This window comes from Colossoma macropomum, unplaced genomic scaffold (assembly GCF_904425465.1).
Source record: "Colossoma macropomum unplaced genomic scaffold, Colossoma_macropomum, whole genome shotgun sequence".
NCBI lineage: Eukaryota > Metazoa > Chordata > Actinopteri > Characiformes > Serrasalmidae > Colossoma > Colossoma macropomum.
The window spans coordinates 24,862,771-24,886,797 of NW_023494790.1; the positions used below are offsets into that span (position 1 = coordinate 24,862,771).

General features: G+C 41.0%; 1 protein-coding gene across 1 annotated transcript in view; it reads right to left on the minus strand.

Moving 5' to 3' along the window:
- Window positions 1-22,238, minus strand: part of gfra1b (gdnf family receptor alpha 1b) — a 52,745-nt gene extending 30,507 nt beyond the window's left edge. The window contains exons 1-3 of the mRNA XM_036572754.1: window positions 21,607-22,238; window positions 20,950-21,249; window positions 20,493-20,576 (exon numbers count right to left, since the gene is read on the minus strand). Of these exons, the coding sequence (XP_036428647.1) occupies window positions 20,493-20,576; window positions 20,950-21,249; window positions 21,607-21,646 (424 nt within the window). The 5' untranslated portion in view covers window positions 21,647-22,238. The remainder of the gene's footprint in view (window positions 1-20,492; window positions 20,577-20,949; window positions 21,250-21,606) is intronic.
- Window positions 22,239-24,027: the final 1,789 nt, after the last annotated feature.

A 24,027-nucleotide genomic window follows, 5' to 3' on the forward strand; every position in this document is an offset into this window, starting at 1 on the left:
CTCCAAAATGACTTTACAGGAAAAGGAAAAAACCTACTTTACTTTTAATGTAAGTCAATGGAACCAGACTTTTCCAAATACTTTTGGGTCATTTCTTTTGGTCCTTTCGGGCATGAAATTTACATACAATATAAAGGGCAACAGGTATTTTCAAACTATGTGAAAAACTAGAAAACAACAAAAATGGAGATTCGAGGTTTTCTTCCAACAGCAGCGATATATATATATATATATATATTGTTACTTTTAAAAGTGAAAATAAGTACATATCCTCTTCAGAGAACACACTGCACTGAGTCTTCACATTTAATGCCCAATTACAGTTTACTAACAAAATGTGGACTGTGCAAAAGTTATGGCATATTTTGTATTTTATGTTTTAATGTTAAATTGTGCACTAAAATCTGAAACAAAATCTGAAATCAGAAACAATATTTTATTTCAGTTTGAATTCAAATTTTTAATTTTTCTCTGAAATAATTTCATACACAGGTATCAATTTCATTTTATGAAAAGCATTTAAGTAATTTTGGACCATATCTTTAGGTCCAAGCAGCATAAACTGTTCTTAATATATAAAGAGCAGAGCAATATAAAAGAATCATGAGGCTTCAGTATGACAGTGACTAAGTGGTTTATGATACTGAAGATAAGATATTTAACTACACAGTGCAGAATGCACAGAACGTGAGGTTTCTGAAATGACAAGAAGACTGTTTCTACTGCAGACTGTTTCTACTGCTTTTCTTTTTAACAGGAAATGGTAGGTGATGTTTTCCTCTTTGACCACCCTATTTACACAATTTAAACATGAACTTCTTTTTTACCACCATGAGTTCCTTAGAATGTTTAAAGAATGATACAAATATGACAGATAAAGCCATGTTTCATAATAATATATGAAGCAGCAGAATGAGCTGTGGAGGGTGCTTTTAGAGTTTTGCACTTGTGAAACAAAGCACAGCATAGTGAGTAATGCTCAAGGCACACATCAGGAGATTCCTGGAAGAAACATGATGTCAAGGAATGTCCTTGTGGTTAAAGCTACGCTGAACGCACTGCTCCACATAAGCTGAACGTGCTCTGACGTCTCGTGTGATGATCGTGTGTGTAGTGCTATGGGGTCAGGGGTCAGAGTCCGAAGCAGTGCTGTCCTGATGTGATACTCTGAGCAGTGGGAAGAGAAGGTTCAGAGAGTTCATCTTACACCATTTGTTTTTATACTACACTAATAAACTCAACAGAGTACAAGTTACACAGCTATCATACTTAAAGGGCTCCCAAGCGTAAACAGATTTTCTTTTGTATTTATTTATTTTTTTTCTCATGAGGTCTGTCTATGATATCTGTGTGGGTTTATATACCAAAAGGAGTCACATTTCATTTTTACATGACCATTTTTCAACTATTTTGATTAAGTAGGCTGTTTTGTTACTGTACCTTCAAGACTGATATATGTAAATAAGCTCTGTTTATATTGGCTGCTCTGTATTGTGCCCTATTCAAAGTGAAGTCCATGCTGTTCCACTGCTTATAACTTCAGTGTGAATAAGGGGGGCTAAACTGATGTAGGAGGAACAGGCAGGATGTTCCATTATATGGGTCCTTTACGTTTCTTTTCTCAGCAGCTGTGATGCATAAACTGACTGCTTGCTATGCACTTTCTTTCTTTCTTTCTTTCTTTCTTTCTTTCTTTCTTTTCCTCTCTCTCTCTCTCTCGTTTCTCCTTTTCATTGGGAATAGTGGACTTATGAGGTTTGACTCCTTTTTACTCAGCAGCTGTGGATATTATATTTTGCCTGCACTAAAGTCTTGAATTTTCGGTCTCTCATGGATCTGCAGGAAACCAAATGGACTGAGGTTGTGGGGGCAGACTCATCACCTAAAGGTAGCTGGCAGTCTCTGTACAAAAGGCCCATTGAAAAGAGAGAAAAGAGAGTTTGTGGTGTGTTTGGAAGATTCATGTTTTGTTAACGGTTTAATCAGGTTTTTTGTGTTATGTTTTTGTTATGGTATGTTAAATAAAGGTGCTCTCTCTTGCTGTCTCTCCTTGTCTCTCTCCCCCTCTTTCTTTCTCTTTTCCTCCTCTCTCTCTCTCTCTCTCTCTCTCTCTCTCTCCGTATCTCTTGCCTTTTGTCTCTCTCCACCTCATTCTCTCTTTCTCACCCAATTCTTTCTCTCCTCCCCTCTTTCTTTCTCTCTTGTGCTTTCTCTCTTTTCTCTTTTTCTCTCTCCCTTTCTCCCCATTTTCTTTCTCTCTCACTCTGTTTTTCTCTATCTCTCTCATGCTCTCTCTCTCTCATTTCCCCTTTATTATTTTTTCTTCTATCTCTCTCAGTTTCTCACCTTTTCTTTCTTGTGCACCCGCTCTTTCTCTCTCTCTCTCTTCCCCCTTTTTTCTTTCAATTTCATTCTCTTTTCTATTTCTCCCTCTTTCTCTCTTGTTGTTCTCTTTCTTCTCTTCTCCCCTTTCTCTTCCTCTCTTTCTCAACCCTCTTTCTTTCTTTTTTCCTTTCTCTTTCTCTTTTTATTGTTCTCCCTTTTTTCTCCCCCTCCATCTCTTTCTCTCTTGCTGTCTCTCGTCTCATCCCCTTTCTTTCTCTTTCCCTCCTCTCTCTCTCTCTCATCATTGTCTTTTTTCTCTCTCTACCTCATTCTCTCTCGCTTTCTTCCTCTTCTCTTTCTCTCTTCCACTGTCTTTCTCTCTTGTGCTTTCTCTCTTTTCTCTTGTTGTTTCTCCACATTTTCTTTCTCCCTCTCTCTTCCCCCCTTTTCTTTCTAATTTTTGTCATTCTCTCTTTTCTATTTCTCTCTCTTTCTCTCTTGTTGGTCTCTCTTCTCTTCCCCCTTTCTCTTCCTCCTTCATATTCTCACCCTCTCTTTCTTTCTCTTTTCTCTCTCTCTCTCTCTCTCTGGCATTGTGGGTAGTGGGGAGGAGTGCCGGTGGTGACAGTAGGAGGTAGCAGGTAGAAGGAGGATTCTGTGAGGTTCTCTGAGGTTTCTCTGAGGTTTTCTTCTCCTTTTCTTTGCGAAGAAGATAAAGTTATTCTTTCTGATTATTGTGAGCACTGTTTGGACTGTTTTCATATTTCCCGCGCGGTTTTTCGGTCAGCAGGAGCGCCGCCATGGCGTCTGCAGGCGGGGATTTTTCCCGCCTGACTCTCAGGCATGGCTGTAAATGTGTCCCAGACCCCTCTGTTACAGTAGAGGACTGCTTACTGGCTGTTAGTAGGGAGGCAGGGCCAGCTAATATAATATCTGCATCCAGAATGAATAAAGCTATAGTGATCTTCCTTAAAGAAACTGAAATGGTTGATAACTTAATCGAGAATGGTCTAAACATTAAGGACGAGTTTGTGCCGGTAATGCCTTTATCCAGCCCGTCAAAAAAGGTGGTGTTGTCCAATATTCCCCCCTTTATTCCAAACGAGCTTTTAGAGAGAATTTTAGAGCGTTATGGGAAAATAGTTGGGCCGATTAAAATGATTCCACTTGGCTGCAAAAGTCCGGAAATTAAACATGTTATGTCGTTTAGACGCCAAACGTTTATGATGAGGAAGCGCCGCAGGCCGGTGGTGCCGATGGCCAACCCAGCGGCGAGAGTGTACGCACTGATGGGAACTTGGAGGGCGGAAATTCCGAGCCGAGCCAGTGCACTGAAGGGAACCCCCCTGTAGCCCCGGCCGAGCAAGACGCCAGGTCGCTCGCTGACGAGTCAGACAATGATTACGAGGATATGGAGAGCTTGCCGGATGAGTTTGATGGAGCAGACTCTCAAGCCTCGGTGGAGTTAAGTTCTAGTGGAGGTAGGACAAAACTCTACTCTCTCAGACAAATTAACCAGTTCCTTGATAACACCAAAGGGCAGCGTAAACCCATTATCGAGCACTTCTTCCCTGATCTTAGATTATTTCTGACATCTTGTGCAACCGCAATGAGAAAGGCAACCTTGGATGAGCTGGATAAACCAAAACGGTACAGACTGAAAAAAGTTATGGGTACTGTTAGAAGCAGGTTACACCATAAATAGTTTATTCATGACCTCGGCATGTAGCCCTCTGAATTTCGATGTGTTTGTATTCCAGTTCATTAGCACCATGGCTTTTTTAACTCTTAGTTCCCTGAACATCAATGGATGCCGTGATGCGGTGAAAAGGTCGACTCTTTTTGAGTATGTAGCATTAAAGAAAGCTAGTGTACTCTTTTTGCAAGAAACACATACTGATGCTAGAAATCACACTCAGTGGCAGAGTGAATGGAAAGGTCAGGTTTTTCTCAGCCACGGCTCTAGCGTAAGTGCTGGAGTAGCTATACTGCTGTCATCTGAGTTTCAGGGACAGCAGGCTAATGCTATAGAGCTTTTACCGGGAAGGATGCTGCGTGTGGATGTGGACATTCATGGGTTATGTCTTTCTTTGTTTAACATCTATGCCCCAAATGTGGGGCTAGAACGCATTACTTTTTTCGAGAAATTGCATGAGGCCTTGAAAAACTGCTCTCAGGATAGAATTATTGTATTAGCTGGAGATTTTAACTGCACCCTTGAACCCCAGCTGGACAGAAACCATGGAGAGCCGCATCCTCGCTCTGCAGATACATTTAGGTCTGTAGTTAATTATCATGATTTGGTTGATGTATGGAGGGAGGCCTTCCCCGCAGATAGACAGTACACTTGGATAAAAACTAATTCAAACATGATTTCTGGAGCCCGGCTTGATAGGGTTTATGTTCAGAAGTGTAATAGAGGCAGGTTCTCTCATAGTCGTATTGTCCCTTTCCCACTGTCTGACCATCACTATGTTTCAGTCTCAATTTCTTGCACACAGATCATAGGGCAACAGTCATATTGGCATTTCAATAGCAGATTAGTACAGGACCACTGCTTTGTGCACTCCTTCACCCTATTTTGGGAGGCTTGGAGAGAGAGAAAGTTTCAGTTGAAGTCCCTCAGCCAATGGTGGGACATCAGTAAAGCTCAAATCAAAAGCTTCTGTCAACAATATACTGCACATAATACAAGGTTGCTTAAGGACAAGATGAAGCTTCTGGAGAAGGAGATTTTAAGGATAAGCAGCTGTGGGACTGAAGCGGATGGCGCAAATGCTGCTGGAGACCTTGAGAGGAACAGGCTGCTGTTAAGGAACCTGCTAGAGGAAAGAGGCCATGGAGCACTGGTTCGAGCACGTTACGTGCAGTTTAACGATATGGATGCACCAACATCCTTTTTCTTTGCGTTAGAGAAACAACACGGAGAAAAGAAAGCTCTGAACTGCTTGAGATTGCCAGATGGGACAGAGACCTCAGATAAGCAAGAGATTCGTGGATATGCACTGTCCTTTTTCGAGAAGTTATACAGTGCTGAGCCCTGTGATCAGGCAGCAGCAGAATTTTTCTTACAGGATTTACCCCGCGTATCTGAGAAAGACAGATCTGAGCTAGAACGTACTGTGTCCTTTAACGAGCTGACTGTCTCTGTTCAAGAGCAGTCTGAAGGCAAAGCCCCAGGGTTAGATGGATTAACGGTAGAATTTTATAAAACTTTTTGGCATTTAATTGGTCCAGATTTATTTTCTGTTTTCCAGGAGTGCACAGACTCTGGTTTCCTTCCACTCAGTTGCCGACGGGCCGTAATAACTCTGCTGCCCAAGAAGGGTGATCCTGAGTTGTTAAGGAATTGGCGGCCAGTCTCGCTCCTTGGAGTGGATTATAAAATTCTGTCCAAAGCACTGACAAACCGTTTGAAGAAGTGCTTGGGTTCGATAATCCATGCGGATCAGTCTTTCTGTGTGCCGAAGAGATCCATTTTTGATAATTTGTTTTTAATCAGAGACTTACTTGCTTATACAAAAGAGCAGGAACTCAACATGGGTCTGATTTCTCTAGACCAAGAGAAAGCTTTTGACAGGGTAGACCACACCTTTCTCTTCAGGACACTCGAGGCTTTTGGATTCGGCCAAAAATTTGTTTCACAGATTAAACTGTTGTATGCTGATGTGTATAGTTTGTTGAAAATAAATGGGAGCCTCACTAGGCCTTTCCCTGTAACCAGGGGGATACGTCAAGGCTGTGGTCTCTCTGGACTGCTGTATGCCATTGCTATTGAGCCACTGCTAGTGGCTCTCCGTAAGCGGCTCCGTGGGGTCTCAGCCCAAAAGCCCAGTACAGAGAAGGGTGTAACAGTGAAACTGACAGCGTACGCTGACGATGTAACAGTTGTTGTTAGAGATGAGAGCGATGTAAAGAGGGTAAGTGAGTGCCTTGAAAAATTCCAGGAAGCCACATCAGCGCGGATAAACTGGAGCAAAAGTACAGCATTGTTATTAGGACAGTGGCTTCAGGAGAGCCCACCTCGGCTCCCCCAGCAGTGCTCCTGGAACCTGGAGGGCTTTAAAGTGCTGGGTGTCTTCTTTGGGACAGATGCATATATGCAGAAGAACTGGGAAGGGCTGAGAGAACAGATTCTGGGGAGACTCCAGAGGTGGAAATGGGCTCTGCCTCAGTTATCATACCGGGGAAGGGTGCTGGTGATTAATAATCTTGCAGCTTCAATGGTGTGGCACAGGCTAACTGTTTTGGACCCCCCAGTGGATTTACTAAATCGTGTTCAGAAGGCCTTTGTAGACTTCTTCTGGGATGGGTATCACTGGCTTCCACCTGCGGTACTGTATCTGCCCCTGGCGGAAGGAGGTCAAGGGCTGATACAGGGGTTGGCCAGAGTGACGGCCATGTGACTACAGACAGCACAAAAACTGCTTTTTGGGGAGGACAGCACCCCTTGGATTCATTTTGCTTTGGCATTGCTCCGGAACTTCGGTGGACTGGGTTATGACAAACAGCTTTTTCTCATGCCATGGAATATTGTAAGGCGAATAGCTGGTTGTGGGTTTTATGGTTCAGTTTTAAAGGCATGGGGGCTGTTTAAAGTGACGAGGGACAATGATGCACATTATGGTCTGGACGAGCCTTTATTTTCTAACCCCTTTCTGCTTCAGCAAGTTCACCAGTTCAGCACAATCGCTACCGCCTTTACGAAGGCAGGAGTAACACGAATTCGACATCTGATTGATTTGGGGGAGGGAGAGTGGCGATCAGCTGTGGTTTTAACGCAGCTCGTTGGTTTTAAATCAGACAGAGTGATTGGGGGTCTAATCAATACTTTTAAAGCTTCCTTGCCTCCACCTCTGAAGGCTTTTGTGGCTGGTGCTCTGGCTGGTGGATTGGCCGAAATGCTATTTCCAGAGTTATTTGTCAGCCCCTCTGTTTCCGAGCCTGAGATTACTGAGGGGCAGCTTCTCTCTCTGAGTGGGTTACAGAAGTTGCCTTTCTCAACAGCTGGAAAGAAGGCTTTGTACCAGAGCTGTGTTAAAAACTTGCACTTTCATGAGCTGAAGGGGAGATGTGACTCCAAATGGAGAGCCCATCTCTCTGTCCCTGAGGGTCTGCGGCCTTCATGGAGGCTCTTGTACAAAAGCCCCTTGCCCAAACGGTCAGGAGACCTCCAGTGGAGGATCCTTCACTGTGCTGTACCCACAAATGGGTTTGTGTCAAAATTTAACCCGGCTGTTCAACCACTTTGCATTTTCTGTAATAACCCTGATACTGTTTTTCATGCTTTTTCCGACTGTCAAAGACTGATTCCTCTTTTCAAACTCCTGGACAGGGCGCTCAGAGGGCTGGGGTTTCTGTTCACCCGGACTCTGTTTATCTTTGGCTGTAAATATTCTAAAGCTCAGCGTTATAAATGTACCTTGGCTAATTTTTTAGTGGGACAAGCGAAGTTATCAGTGTGGAAGTCCTTCAGGTTGGTGTCTGAAGGGCAGGAGGTGGATGTTCTGAAACTGTTCCGAGCTCTAGTAGAGTCACGCATTAGAGTTGAGTTTGTTTTTTACCAAAGTACTCAGAACATTTCCTGTTTTGAGAGAAAGTGGTGTGCTGGTGAAAGTATCGTATCTGTCAGTGATCTGGGTGTGATATCATTTCATTGGTGAATCTTTGTGGATGGGTGGATTCTCTTTGGGGATCCTCATTATTATTAATATAACTATTAGCTCTTTATCATAGGATGTAAAATTCTTTAATTATTAATGCTTCAATAAAAAGGGGGTTAAAAGTCGAAGTCTCTTTATTGTTCTCCTTTTTTCTCCCCCTCTTTCTCCCCTCTCTTTCTCTCTTGCTGTCTCTCCTTGTCTCTCTCCCCCTCTTTCTTTCTCTTTTCCTCCTCTCTCTCTCTCTCTCTCTCTCTTTCTCTCTCTCTCTCTCTCTCTCAGGCCTGTGGCAGCTGGCTGGCTGGTTGGCATTCATGAACAGTGCAGGCCTGGTGTCCATATCAATGATGTGAAATGAGACTGGAAATCAAATTGCACTTCCGAACGATAACTGCTGACAGGGCCATATTTTCATATTTAATAAAATCTTTCCCTCTTAGAGCTGTGCTGAGATTCATGCCAATACCAGAGAAGCTTGAATAGATTTCCTTCAAACAAACTGTGCCAATTCTACTCAATATTACATTTGAAATGTGATTTAGATCCAGCCAAACGTTTAAGACAATGGAGGAATTAATTCTGAGCGTCCTGAGTACTGAGTTATAGCTTTAGGAGAGACAATGAATAAAGGCAACAAAAGGCACTCTAAACGTATTAGAATCCAGAATTAAATTAAAGACGCATCAATAGCTTTTTAACATGAAATGAAAACGAAAAGACCTTAAAGTTCATACTCATATTCTCTCAGGCTATCACCCTCATTGAGTAGTTTTTATTAATCTCCTCATTGCTCTTCTCATTATTTGTTCAGGCTGGTTCGAGTGCGTTTGTCTAGGTCTGAGTGACAGTTCCACGCTAATCACATCTGGTTTAATTGTGGATGTTCAGACAAAAGGGAAGCGTTTGGCATTAGAAATGGCCTGGTCATGCTCTGGATGCTCACTCGCTCACTTTACATAAGAGAGAAAGGTCTTGTGGGACTTGTTACTGTGTTGTGGTCCGGCCTGAGGATGTGAATTATTCATCAGGCCAGCGCGCCCTGAGCTTTACTCTTAAGAGAATATGCATGCTGCTTTTTATGTTTTTCATTTTTCTGCTCTTCTTTTCAGAAGTAAAGGGGTCAGAAAGCCATGTTTTCCAAGAAACACTGTTTACAGCTGACCCAGAAAGCCCAGCAGTGTGGAGGCTGCTCCGTATGACACATATAGTATATCACTACTGTCATAATAAAACCTCACATCTCCAAAATAGTAACTTTATCAGAGAATAAAACAAACTGTTACGTATGTTAATTAAATGATGTAGACTGTAATAATGAAGTCATTTTGGACTTAGAGTCATCTGTGATATGGTTTACAATACTGAAGATAAGATATTTGAATGCACAGAATGTGAGGTTTCGAACATGGACACCTACATCAGCATTCACATGATGACCACATCTACAGCTCGGACAGGCTCTTTATTGAAGGTTATAGACGTATGTAATAGAACTTTGGGCCCCCCAGTGGGCCTTGGCCATTTAAAGAGTAACTACACCTCACTATTTTCAGCTAACTCCAGCCCTAGCTCAACTTTAAAAAATGCTCAAAAATGGGAAGGGCACGGCAGTGATCTATGGGTTTGGAGGTGGGGCTGCGAGGGAAACCGGGCGGGCTGGGCTGCTGTGTTTTTATAGCTAACATTAGCTACCAGAAAATATAGCGAGTGACAGAATCAAACAGCATTTTTGCAACTGAGACGCAAGAGCACGAGTAGGGCATCGTCAATGGGCGGTAACATTGGTTGACTGATTTGCATACTGTGACGTGTCATTGTACTTTGGTATGAAGACACATCATCCGCGTCTATAGCAGAGTTGAACCAGAGGGGCGCTGCAGAAGCGGAACTGACCATGATGAAAATGATATTTTTACAGTTTGGAAAGATGTGTTCACATTTCAAGCAAGTGTGGAATATTTTATTATTACATAGCAATGCATTTCAGCTGTTAATGGAAAAAAGGTCTTAGGGTGTAGTTATTCTTTAAGGTGTTAACCCTCTGAGGTCAAATTTGCATTCAAAGGAACTTGCATATCAAAATGCTCTGTTATCTTTGGCACTACTTTCCAAAACTGCTGCAGCAACGTCAGCAGCTGTAAATTCTTTGCACTCCATTTCAAGTGTCCCTGATGTCAACTGAATGAAGAATGAAGGGTTTATGACATGATGTGTAAGTCCTTAGTGATTTCCTGAGTGTTCATTGGTCAGTTTCACACAAAATGTAGATGGACACATGAATCAATGAATTACACATGGTGAGAGGCAGATGACATGTATCTCAGCCCTCTTTAGAGGCTCATAACTCTGGACATGAGTCACGAACGATCTCGCAATAAGATGCAATGGAAATGGTGACTTTACAGATTCAGGAACTGTTTGAACTGTATTTCTGTGCTGTATTATCACAAAGGTAGAGAAACATATATACAAATGGGGGCATGTTCGTCCACCCCAAAGGGTTAAAATAGTGGTATGAGTTGTGTTCAAATATTATCCTTACAGTGTAGCTCTGTATTATGCATCCTCCCTACATGGAATTTAAAGACGTTCAGTGCATTAAACAGCCATTTTGTCCTGTGATCAAAATGTACTTTAAACCAACACAAAAAGCTTGTATGAGCATAAACTGTTTTAAATCATAAGTGTAAAAGAAAAAAAATACTCATGTATCACACATATATAACTCAGTGTGTGCAGTTGAGGCCATGACCTTTGACATAAAGCACTATGAAAATAAATATATATATATAAACTATATATGAATATTAATGCATTATATTATCAGATTTTTAATAGATGAAGAACTATATCTCACATAACATGTAGCGCAAACACCATATTTCACCATGCAAAAATGTGGTGCGCAGTTTTATTAACTAATATTCTGAGCACAAAAACATGAATATCATTCACGGTATTATTCTTTATTTCAGTTATATAGTTAATTAGTTGCTAATTAGGCTATAAAAATAAATGCATGGCTGTAATTGCTAGCTTTTGAAATATTAGTGCATGTACAGTACTAGTACATTTTCCCAGAGAACAAAAGAGCATCTTGAGGATGTTATTCATGATTATGATGGAAAGAATGTGCAAAAGAGCATATTTATTTATTTAATTTCCAGTCAAAATACTCATTAAGTACAAGTTATCTATTTTTCAGGAGATATTTCTAAGGAGGTTAGCTATAAGGTAATCCACTTGCATAAGGAGGGGAAAGATAAGTGAAAAACAGGAGTTTCCAATACTGGAGTTCAAAAAATTATTAAAAGATGTAGAGAAAATAAGATGCCTAACAACCCTGCAAGACCCGGTAGACACGAAAACTGTCCCCATCAGATAAACACAACTCAAAGCTTTCATCTTTGAGAGAGAGGAGAAAGTCAAGCTCCACTCTTAATTCAGATCTGGAACACAAAAATAGACAAAAAGAAGAAAAAGGCAAACAAAGAAGCTGCTGGGGTTCTCAGAAAATGGACTGACCATCCCAGAGTTCAGACCTCAACATCACTGAATGTGTGGGATTACTTGGATTTTTAGAAGCAGAAAATGCAACCAACGTCTAAGACTGAACTTTGGAGGTATGGAGAAATATCCTTGCAGGTTTCTTTGAAAAACCTGCAAGGAAGTCTCCTGAAGAAGAAAAGAAGCTTTAATAAAGGTAAAGTGACACACTAAATACTGAAAAAGTGTGTATATTATTTAGGTTTTGAGGGTTGTGTGTAATTTTCTGTTAAATATGTATTTTATCCTAGTTTTCCTGATGCTAAAAAATGAATCACCTGTACTTAATGCCAGTTTTGACTTGAAATCATATAAATAAAGCATGATCTCTGATGTTTGTACAGTGTTGTAATAAATAAAAAACAAATTCTCAAATAGTAGCTCATAATGTTTTATAATAGGTTCAAAAATAGTCCTATCAGGGTCACTCATCCTTTGCTCCTCATGAAACAGAATGAGTATCTGCAGAGCCAGATGAATGCTGACCTTTGCCTGGCAGAAAATCTTTAGGAGGTTTCTTTAGGAGATTAATAAGATCTTTCAGATTGCAATATTTCTCATTAATTCTACATTTAATTGAACTGTCTTTATTCTGACATCTCAGCTTATACGATCTATAATTAAACAGCAACAAGAACAGTAAGAAATTAAGAAATTCATGCTGCAAAGATGGTAAGGTAACTAGGTAAGGGTTATTTAGATGATCCACTACATGCTTTGCAGATAATTAACTCAGCATTAAATAACATTTAACTAAATAACTTCATTTTGACTATTCCCTTAAATGAAACTCTAACCCCAACTTTACACTCAGACCAGAACCTAATCCTGTCCCTACACCTGGCTCTAATCCTAACAGCTGAATTGGTTTCACCAGTTGATCTGTTCTTAATTTAAACATCTGAAATTCATCTACAGAGGACCACACAAATAGAGCTGGACTGAAAGTTTTTCTCCTCTCTTTGAAAGCTGCTGGTTTGGGTATTTGGGGGATCAGGCTTTAAAGGTGTAACACCCTGACACACACTTACTGATGGAGGCGTAAGCAGCCTGGAGGAGGTTCAGGTTGGTAGAACAAATTAATGCTGCTTTGTGTCTGCTCCATTACTGGCCCACAGCACAGACACCAGAAAATCAATTAACAAGGCTTGTCATGAGATTCATCAAGGTCTCAGCAGCCGAGAACGGTCAGCTGGTAAACAGGGTTCTTTCATTCTGCATGCCACTCCTTCTTCACCCCTCAGTCCATCTACTCAGACAGAGAGCTGCACAGCGTCTGTTTATGTGAAATTACTTTAATCATCTGACCTGCAAACGCTGATCTTCACTCTCGTTCTCCTTTTGTCCTTCTCTCTTTCTATCTTACACTCCTCCACTTTCTATTTCTCTTTCTACCTCTCTCTCTGTCCCTCTCTCTTTATCTATTCCTCTCTCTCATTATGCTCTGCCTCTCTTTCTTTTGTCTCTCTCCCCTTTACTTTTTCCCCTTTCTTACACACTTTCTCTGCCATCTCTTTCTTCTCTCTTTCTCTCTCCTTCTTCTTTCCAATCTCTCTCTGTCTCTCCCCTTCTTTTCTTTTTCCACCTCTCTCTTCCTCTTTCTTTCTATTCCTCACTGTCTGTCTCTCTTTCATTCTTTCTCTCTATTTTCTCTTTTATTCTGCCTTTTTCTCTCTACCTCTCTCTCTGTGCCTCTATTTCTCTATCTCTCAGGTTTCACTTCTCTTTCTGTCTTATCTCCATCTCTTTTTCTCTTTCTCACATATTTTCTTTCTTTCTTTCTTTCTTTCTTTCTTTCTTTCTTTTTCTTTTCCCTCTTCTCCTGCCCCCTTTGTTTCTCTCACACTCCCTTTCTTTCCATTTCTCTCTCACTCTCTCAATTTCTCTTTTTATTTTTTTTCCCTCTGTCCCTTGCTTTGTCTCTTTCTTTTTCTCTCTTTCACTCTTTTTCTCTCTTTCTCTCTCTTCTCCTGCCCTCTTTCTCCTTTTCTTTCACTCACTATTTGTTTCTCTCCCTCTGTCTTTCTGTCCCTCTTTTTCTGCCTCTCTCTCTCATACTTCTTTTTTCTCTATTGCTCTCTCTCTCCTCTCTCTCTCTCTCTTTCTCACTCCTTCTCCCTATTTCTCTTTTATTGTCTTTTTCTCTCTACCTCTCTGTCCCTCGCTCTATTTCTTTATTTCTCACACTCTTATGTTCCCCTTCTCTCTCTCTTCTCTCTCACTCTCCCTCTTTTTCCATTCACTGTCTCTCTCCCTCTTTCTTTCTATTCCTCTCTTTTCCTGTCCCCCTGTCTCTCTCACACACTACCTTTCTCTCTATTTATCTCTCATTCTCTCTATTTCTCTTTCTTTCTCTTGCTCTCTCTCCCTCTATCATTCTCTTTTTTCTCCCTCTCTTCCCCTAACTCTGTCTCTTTATCTTTCTTTCTCTCTCTCTTTCCCTCTTTCTTTCTACCACTCTTCTTTTCTGCCCCCCCCCCGCTTCTCTCTCTCTCTCCGGTCAGGTGGTGAGTGATTGTGTGTGTCAGAATGACAGTGCGACTCAGATCAGATGGTGACAGTGTGATCATTCCTCTTCCTTCAAGGCCAGCTCCTCCATTGATTTATGAGGGAGGCGTCTTTTAATTCAAACACTTCCTTGTGAATTTATTCCAGCGGTTATTGGTCTGCGGTGTCACTCGCTTCTCGGTTTGGATTAATGGTGTAATAAACACATCTGAGGAACGGCCCGAGCCGTGGCAAAGTCACAGAGAGTTTACACAGCGGGGAGGGAAAACAAGTGACCAGCTACACCAACACAGCCTCTCACAAGCTATTAGGGGTGGACACGGTTAGTCGGACATACCCTCTTTTCTTCCTGCCCAGGTCCATGGCAATGCAGTGCAAACAGAGGCAGACATATAATACCTTACAGCACTGTACCACAGAAACCCTCAGCCTTGTAATTGTCTATAATTGGACAACCCACTGGCAACAACCGCACATTTCAATTCACTTTTAAGAGAATTTTTGCTCTCGGCTCAGAGCGGCTGTTCTAGCTGAACATGAAGCTTGTCTTGCTCGCTGTTTCTCTCTCTCTCTCTCTCTTCCTCAGCTTATTTTCTCCCTTCATTCTTCTGACTGAGGGGGCTCTGTTACTAAAACCTAATGCTGACAAAAGCCATGTAGAGCTGGCGGGGGTGGCGTCACATCAAAGAGCAGAAAGTGGAGATACAGCGCGGGCTCTGACACTGCCGCTACTACAGCAAGTGCGGCTCCTCTGAGCTCACTGACTTGGCTCTGTATATACGGTGATATCTGAGCCACTTCTCCACAGTGCTGGTCTATATCGCATCCTTTTATTAGCGAGCTATAAAGGAGGAATGATCTCCATCACAATTTATCACAGCCTATTATTTTCTGTGATGAATATGTAGGGAGGACATTAGGTTTGTTAGACTTTTCTCTGTTGTGCTATATAAGTTAATTGTCTTGCTCAGCAATAAGCTGATTCTTAATGCAGCTATTTGTATTGATCCCATCTTGTAGCTTTCATTGAAGGAAGTGTAACTTGAACACATTTACTGAAATAATGTTTTTTTTTTTACATCAAGGCCTTTCACTGTAGCAATTAGATGAAAAAGGCATTTCTGTTGATCACACGTACAAAAAAAGAGTTGGCGGAAGTGGACAGGTTTTTTCTAAACATCTGCTGCACTGACCTGTGTTACAATGCATGCTTCATTTTACAGGGATACATTGCCATAGATGCTTGAAGATATGTCCCACAAGGGGTGGACTGAGAGTAGGGGGATTAGGATCAGTTACCCTTTGTGCTTCATGAACCCATCTGCTCTTCAGGTGGGTGGAATTAAGTAGGAAATGGATATTAAGCATGTAGAGTAGAGCCACACAATGCACAATATATCACCTCAGGTGTTCCAGGTGAGTTTCTATACATGTTTTTATTGGAGAATCAAGCCGTCCATATGATCCAACAAAAGCCAATTATTCTGGTCAAAAACAATGCAGGCCGATCTTTAATCATGTTATCAAAGGTTCACCAGTATCTTTCAATACATATTAAATTACACGTAGAACTATGCTGTATTGTGCAAAAGTCTTAGGACAGCTGAGAAAGTGATGTTTAAAGACATTCATCTGGACAGTAAGCATTTCATTTTTTGAAAAACATGAACAGAATAAATACAAATAAATAATACACTGTGATATCTGTTAGCTTAACCATTTTCAAAGTTCTCCCCAAAGAAGACCAGTATTTACAGTTACCATCCAATACCTAATTTATCCTTCATTAAATGAAATCAGGTGAGCTGCTAATGGGATCCATACAATGACTGAAGTGCAAAGAGAAGGCAGAAAACAAACTTGTGCTCTTCTAACTGTATTTTTTCTAACCAACATATTACATTTTTTGTTACTTTTTACTGTACTTATGTTTATTTGTGTTTATTCTAATGTTTTATACTATTTTTTAGTGGTATTAAGATGCTTATTGTCAAAATAAATGGTTTAAACAATTTTTATGGCTGCCTAAGTCCAGTAATTGCTATATGGCATTTTGTGCATATCATGCAACTCTAGTAAGTATTAACATAATTGCTAGAGTGATAATTAGCTTCATTTGGCAATAGTTTTTCTCTGTGTAAATAGTCCTTCTTTGTTCAAATATTGCAACACTGCTAAAAAAACTAAAATATTCCATTGTGTTATATTAGTTATTGATTTAGGTCACATACATACCAAAGACCACATGATAAATGATTATGCCATGATCTATGCCATTTTAATAATTAATAATTAATTTTAGTTTAGAAAATAAAGCAGCAGAGATGAAACTAAATGGGGTTAATGCCCCAATACTTATTACAAAAAACTAAAATATGTGATTTTTTCCTCTTTAGTATTGCTCAGCTCCAATTAAGAGATTTGTTTCACTAATATGTTTATTATGTTTAATGTTTACCGGATATAATATTGAAAGCATCCTTGTGTTAAAGAGCATTGTGCAAAGAGAGACCACCATTTATTTAATATCTCATCAAAATGACTATTAAATACAGGTTATTCATTATTTAGAGTATTTGTGAGGAGGCTAGCCATTAGATAATCCACTTGCATAAGGAAGGAGAAAGTCAAAATAAGAAAATAAGTGAAAAAACAGGAAAAAACAGGAGTTTCCAAAACTGGATTTAAAAAAATTATTAAAAGATACAGAGAAAATGAGATGTCTAACAACCGTGCAAGACCTGGTAGACCACCAAAACTGTCCCCAACAGATAAACAGAACTTACAGCTTTCATCTTTGAGAGAGAGAAGAAAGTCAAGCTCTACTCTTGCTTCAGATCTGAAAAAATCCACAGGTGTGTTTGTCCATTCTTCCAGTGTAAGAAGACAACTCTACATTATGATCCTGAAAGGATGTGCAGCTGTCAAGAAGCCGTTACATAAAAAATGAAACAGACAGAAAGAAGAAAACAAAGAAGCTACTGTTCTCAGAACAGTGGACTGACCACCCCAGAGTCCAGACCTCAACATCCGCTAAATTTGTTTGAGATTACTTGAATTGTGAGAAGCAGAAAATAGAACCAACTTTTAAGACTAAACTTTGGAGGTGTGGAAAAATATCCCTGCAGATTTCTGTAAAAAACTAAAAGTAAGTCTCCCAAACAGAATGGAAGCTGTAATAAGGCATGGACAGACTAAATACTGAAAAAATGATGCTGAAAAATGATTAACTTGTACTTCATGGCCACTTTGACTGAAAATTAAAAAGAAAAAAATGAAAGAGTGGTATCTGTCTTTTGCGCAGTACTGAACAGGGATAGGAACTTTTTATTCTCGTTATTAACCATCTTTTTCTGTTATCTGTTTTAGCTTGAGGACTCTCCAGAGTTTCAAGTACCCTTTCAAACACCCTGCCTGCCTATTTCGGTTCTATAGTGAAAGTGTCAAATTCCTCCTCCTCTGTGGTGAGAGGGCTGTGGATAAGCGTCTCGCTGCTGCAGCCACGTTCAGCTCTGGCAGATGGACTCTGAGCAGAGATATGTGCCTCTAAACCAAATCAATCTTTTATTGAAGCCGTGATGGCAACAGCCATAAAAAATGCCGCTTGCTCCTGCATGGACCAGCTGCGAACCATTACTGAAGGATGCAGCGATCAGCCAAGCCCGCTGCACCCCTTTTCTGCAGCCTTTTATTCACTGAAAATCATGCTAGACTTTAGAGGGATAAGCAAACAGCCCCATGATTGGGTTTGGCTCTAGATTAATATGCCTCTGCGCAGTGCTTCCAAATATGGAGATAATTCTGCTAAGTGCATTCCCTTTCTCTGCCTCACTCTCTAAAACTCCGCTGATTTACTGCACCTGCAGTCCACTGCTACACAGGCTGTATGATTGTAACAGTACTAAGGCCTGAGAGCACAACAGCAGCTCATTTATGATGTTCTGTCATTTATTTTCCACCAGTGGGCCAAATGCTAATTAGACACATGACCATTTACAGCTGCGCTTCTTGAATCCACAGGGTTCTGCACCAAGTATGACAGAAAGCTACTACAAAGATGAACGGCTGTTAAGGTTTTGCGAAATCTCTCTAAAGAGTCATCTCCTGATGCTCTTACAGAGGTAATGCATTTCGAAAACCTACAAGCACAAGGCAGTTAAAAGTCCAGTTTTACACTTTATTTTTTTCGTGAACTTTTGCCTGCATTGATTGCTACCTAAGCTGCTCTTTCACTTAAATGTCTATTGATTGAAAAGGGTATGAGGAGCAATGTGTGTTGTTCATAAACACTCCTCAGGCTCAGGCTTAAACTGAAGCAGTGGAAAGCAGCACAGAAACTAATGCGAGGTAAAATGTAACAGGGATATTTTATATGGTTAAACAGGTTCAAGCTGAATGTGCTTTTAGTAATAATCCCGTATTCCCATAGCAACGTCATCTGCAACCTTGAACACATTTTTCCAGATTCACCTTGAAGACCATAAAAGTAACTTTATTCATCATGGGTCTTCTCTGATTACTGAGATGTGTGCATAAGTCAGAGAAGTCATATCTATATTAGTTTAATTACTCTCTTGGTGGCTGCAATATGGCATTATTTTTTAAGCATGCAGATAACTCACAGAGCTATCCAGGCTAAAGTATACCCACCACACAGTGCGGTTAGATGTTGCAACTAAGCCTTCCAAGGGAAACAATGGGACCAGGCAAAGAATTCCACATCCCCCATATAAATTCAGTCCAGTTTTTGGAAGTTTGTATGCAAAAATTCATCAAAAATGTACTGTAGGCATCATAAAATAAGATAAAAATATATGTAATAACATTTATGCTTTTATGCATTTTATACTATTCAACATAAACATATATTGAATTAATTGTGCTTTGCATTGATTTACTAGACTTTTTTGTGACTGTTAAAACTAGTTCAGTTGGTTACAATAAACCCTGCCAAAGGGGTCGGTTGTAATGTTTGCCCTCACTCTGCTTTCAGCTGAAGTGTTCACAAATGGTGGGTGCTGGAAACAAATTTTATGTTTGTCTTTGTTGCAGAGATGTGTATGTTGCTTTCATAAAAACTCTTAATCTTGCTCCAATTCTGTTTAAATTATTAAGCAAAAGAAATAAAATATGTTAGGCCATGTTCTGCTCTCCCCTTTTTCATGTAACATAACTTTCAGTCCACAAGTGATGATCATACTGGACCTAAACTCTTAAAAATAAAGCGTCCAAAAAATAAATGGTTCTTGGCCTAGGCAAAAACTTGAATTGGTGTAGAACCTTTACATTATGTTCTTTAGGCTTTACTGAAGAATTCTTTGTAAGTTCATTAGTCCATGATTTTGTCCATGCTAGACCTACACTGTTTAAAAGAACATTTACTAAATGGATCATGGCTTAGACAAACCCCTGTAAAGTCTTTACACTAAGCTCCCAGGCTTAAGCTGAAGTATTCATTTAATTTAATCAGACTGTAGATGTTTTTAACATGCTGGGCCTACACTCCTAAAAAGAAAGGTTCTAAAATGATTCTTGGCCTACACTGTTAGAAATAAAGGTTCTGTACAGCAAGGTTCATAAAGATACAAATAATATTAATATACCCTCAAAGGTACAACAGTGGCTTTAAACCTGGAGATGAGACAGAGTGTGTGGAGTCAATACAAAATATTATTTAAAAGGATTATAGTATGATTATATTCTCTGATTAAGGGTACTGAGGTGTGCTTTTGAGTGACAAGAGGGGTACTGCCCTAGAGGCACTTTAGTACCTTTTTTTCTGAGAGTGTAGCAAAACTTTGAATTACACATTATGTTCTTTAGGGAACCAGAAGTGGCTCCTCTGTGCTATGGCCCCTAAAAACCTTTTGGGAGCCTTTATTTTTGAGAGGGTAGGCCATTTAAAAGCTGGTCCAGGAGCCCAGTGCAGCTGTGGAGAGTTGAAGAGATAAATGAACATATGACAGATTACAGTCAGTGTTGTCCTCATATTCTCCTCCACTCCTATTATTCATATAGGCAGCAGCGTTCCAGGGGATGAACAGCACCATCTGCAGAGCATTACTATCCTCTCAAACAGAGCTCCAGCATTGCCTTTGGACGGCTACGTTTCCAAATGAAGTACAAAGATAAACAGCCTGTTATTACTGATAACTGTTCACACTTTTGAGAAGATAATTAATTGCTTGAGGTCCACCACACATATTATATACCACAGACCATGATAAATGAGCTGGTAGTGAGGGAGTGATTTGTGCCATCATAAAGCCCAGTTAAGAAGATGAAGCAGTGGAGGAGAAGCAAAGAGCCAAATGGAGGCCGTCATATGCGTGATCTAATGAGGTTGAATGGGCCCAGAACAAAGCACAGTTCTACTCAGCATCCTCATCAGTGTTGTCGTCTCTGTAAGGCTTTCTGTTTCAGCAGGCTACGCGATAACCACAGCAGGCTTACCTGATATGATGGGCGCCAGGCGGAATATGTCAGACAGACGGCTGTTCACTGGTTCATACGGAGAGTCCTCCAGCAAATCATTGCCTGGAAAATGAGAACAAACAACTCAATTAGCGCACTCGAAAAACAGCACCAGGAGAGGATTCAGCGGCTTAGATAGCATTGCGTGCTTCCAGGCATTACATACACGAATGCGGCTCGCAGGTGCATAACTCCGATTTAGATGTAAATGTGCTGCTCAAGAGCGGCCTTGCTCTTATCACTGCTGCTTTTCAGAAGTCGTTAAAGTCAAGGTCGAAATTAACTTCGTACATCTAATATGTACAGCCCCCCGCAGGGAGCCCCCCTCTCATGCATGTTTACTGAGCAAAAAAGCGCTTGATAGGAAAGGGAGGGACTTTATTGTGCTTTTGGAAACTCGAAAGCAGCTGTTGCTTTTTTTCCCCCTTCTGCCTACCCTGAAGACTCTGGTAGATGCTCCAGAAGATGCGCAGGCAGTTCTTCTCCTTCTTCATGCCTCTCCTGCACTTGCAGTTGTACAGGGGGCTCTGCTTCATAGCCTCGATGGCGCTCCTGCACTCGTCCTGCGCCTCGGGCTCGGCCAGCATGCTCAGGTTGCTCGCCTTGCCGGCCACGCACTGCCTCATGGTGCGGTACTTGGTGCTGCAGCCGTACTTGCCCAAACACTGTTCATGAGCCCTAACACAGTCCAGACGAAGCACGCGAGACTCCTCAGCCTCCGAGATGGACAGCACATCTGGACAAGAAAGCAAGAAACTTAGGAACTTTTGCAATTCAGGCAGTGCTTTTTAAGACAAAGAGCAAACATTCAGTCACGTGGATGGCAAGAAAAGCAGAGGTCATTCACACTACATCTCAAGCAATGCGTTTAATGATCTGCGCATGGATTAACGCAAAAAACGCATTACGCACGGCACATGCAATGGACAAACTGACCATCTAAGGGCTAAATTACAACACAAATAGGGTGGACATGGTTTAGCATTCGCACCTCTCATATATGCCAATATTGGAAGTCATTTTAAATGCCTCCTTGCTATGAGTGAAGTACATTTACGCGCAATAATCCTTGACCACATGCGTTCCAACTTACCCAAAAGAGGAAACAAGGTCCAAAAAGTTAAGAAGAGCATCGTGACTTTGTTAGGGTCCCTTTAACGCAGCAGGAAAGCAACTTTTCTTAGAAATCGCGACGCATCCCCGTTTTCCCCGTAAATCCACTGCGCGCTGAATGCGCGCCGGACAGAAGCGAGGGAGCGAGCATGGTGCTGCTGTACATCCACACAACCTGTTCTCCACTGCTGGACACACCCCGGGGGGGAAAGAGAACACAAATGGCGCGTCCCCAGATTTTAAACACGGCAAAACTGGAGGCAGAACTCAGCCAAGAGCCCGTGCGTAATTGTGGCCATTCCTGCGCGCTTCTCTCACCGTCCTCAGCACAAATCTGCTCTCGCAGCGGATGAACTCATTCCCCAGCTGTGGCAGATGTGTGGCCGTGTTGGGGTTTCTGAGTAAAGCAGTCACAGCCCTTTTCCCCTTCAACTGCGCTCACTCACTCACTCTCACGCACGCACACGTCACACACGCTGCCACATCCGAGTCGGTCCCGGCGGGTGTAAGTTAATCCTCACTTCAGCCCTCAGCGCGCTCCCTCAGCTGTCCCGGCAGAACTAACGCAGCAGCTTCACAGGGACTGGACAGCATCTGGGCCACTTTACTCTCCTTTCCCCCAAAGCTACTGAATTACTCACTCTGGCTTTTGGCTCCAAGTTAGGTTCGCTGCTTTCCAGCTCGGGGAAACAAGAGCAACAGCGTCCCCTACCTTCCATATTCTGTGTCCCACTCGAGTATCTGCATCCCGTCGCTGTAAGAGAACCTCGTAGTAACAGAAACCTCGCCACCGTTTGAAAATGCCCTGAGTGGAGCTGTACAAAATTCTTAAGTAAACATTTCAGTGGTAATTTCTTACGTAAACATGTGTTAATACCTTTTGTTTATAATTCCTATATTTAAGAGATTTTCTTACCACAGCCTCATCACACAGTGCAGTTTGTAATCTCATAGCCTCACTGTCATTGCTGCAGGAAATTAACAAAATGCATCACTTTCTGGCAAGGAATCCATGCTGAGTAAAGCATGTGAGCATGTGATAGTGCTGCATTATTCTGGCCAGACTGTAATAATCAGGGTTGGGATGTAACTATTTGGAATACATATTCAGGATGCAGAAATTAAGGATCAGTATTCAGTCCAAGTTTTTTTAATAAAGCAGTATTCAGAATACAGTTACCTTTTTACATTCTAGGATAACACTTTTACAACACTTGCCTGCTAAATTAAAAACAAATTATATATAACTTAATTTAAAAGAAATACCACTAATGCTTTTACTATTTCAAAATCAACACAGCACGTAAAGACATTCTTCTAAAGAAGAACCCAAAAAACAGCTTCTTTACAAACAGTTCCTGCTAAAGCCTGAGTGGACTGATGAACCACAGTGATGAGTAAGGTATTCTGAGTGTTTGTAAACTCTTTTGAGGGATGACTGATCTGAAGTCTCCTCAGTAGTGGACATGTTCAGTAGTGATAAGCTCAGCTTTGGTGTTGTGCTGGACTTGTGCATGTGTTTCATGGCAAGTTAATTGCATTCCGTCAAGTGAAAATCACACAGCTACTCACTTTATAGTCAAATTTACAAACATTTGTTATTGGGATGTGGCAAATTGTTGGCTTAGGTCATAAAGAGGAGTGGGATTATGGGAGAAGTGGTGGATTGAAGCAAGCCATGAGAGACAACACAATGTTGAGAATTTTGTATACATTTTTGTATTTATTTAAATAATTGAATTTTTCACAAAACATATTAACAGTAGAATTACATAAAGAAACCTGTCAACCATGAACAGTGAAGTACAGTGTGAAATAGATAAAATTATTCAGCAGTTTTCCCATGGACTGTAATGTGTATGTATTCTAAATGTTTTCTGAATATGACCAGGACGTCTACCAGAAACTCTGAGAGGATTTTGTCCCAGGCCGTGTGCTCTTTTCATGAATTGGGTGACTAGGTGAGCAAGTCAGCAAGTCAAATCAGTGTGAGAAAGCATCACCCAAGGACTGCTGTGCCTTGTGTTTACAATACCAGTCAAACATTTGGACACACCTACAGGTAGACCGGTTTTCCTCATTTGTACTGTTTTATTTTATAGGCATTAAAGCTATGAAATAACACAACTGGAATTATTCGGAGACCAAAAAGTGTCAAACTGTCTTTAGATGTTTTAGACGCTTTTAGACATGAGTCCTCCTTTTGCCTTGATGCAGCTTTACACACTGTTTTATTGTTCTCTCAAGCAGCTGCATGAGGAGCCACCTGAGACACTTTTCAAACAGGACTGAAGAAAATATTTGTGTGCTGAGACCTTCACGTTACTGAAAACCTCTTTTTGGGAGACAATAAATTGTTGTTGTATCCATATAACCATGAATCTCCTTGTTTATTTATTTA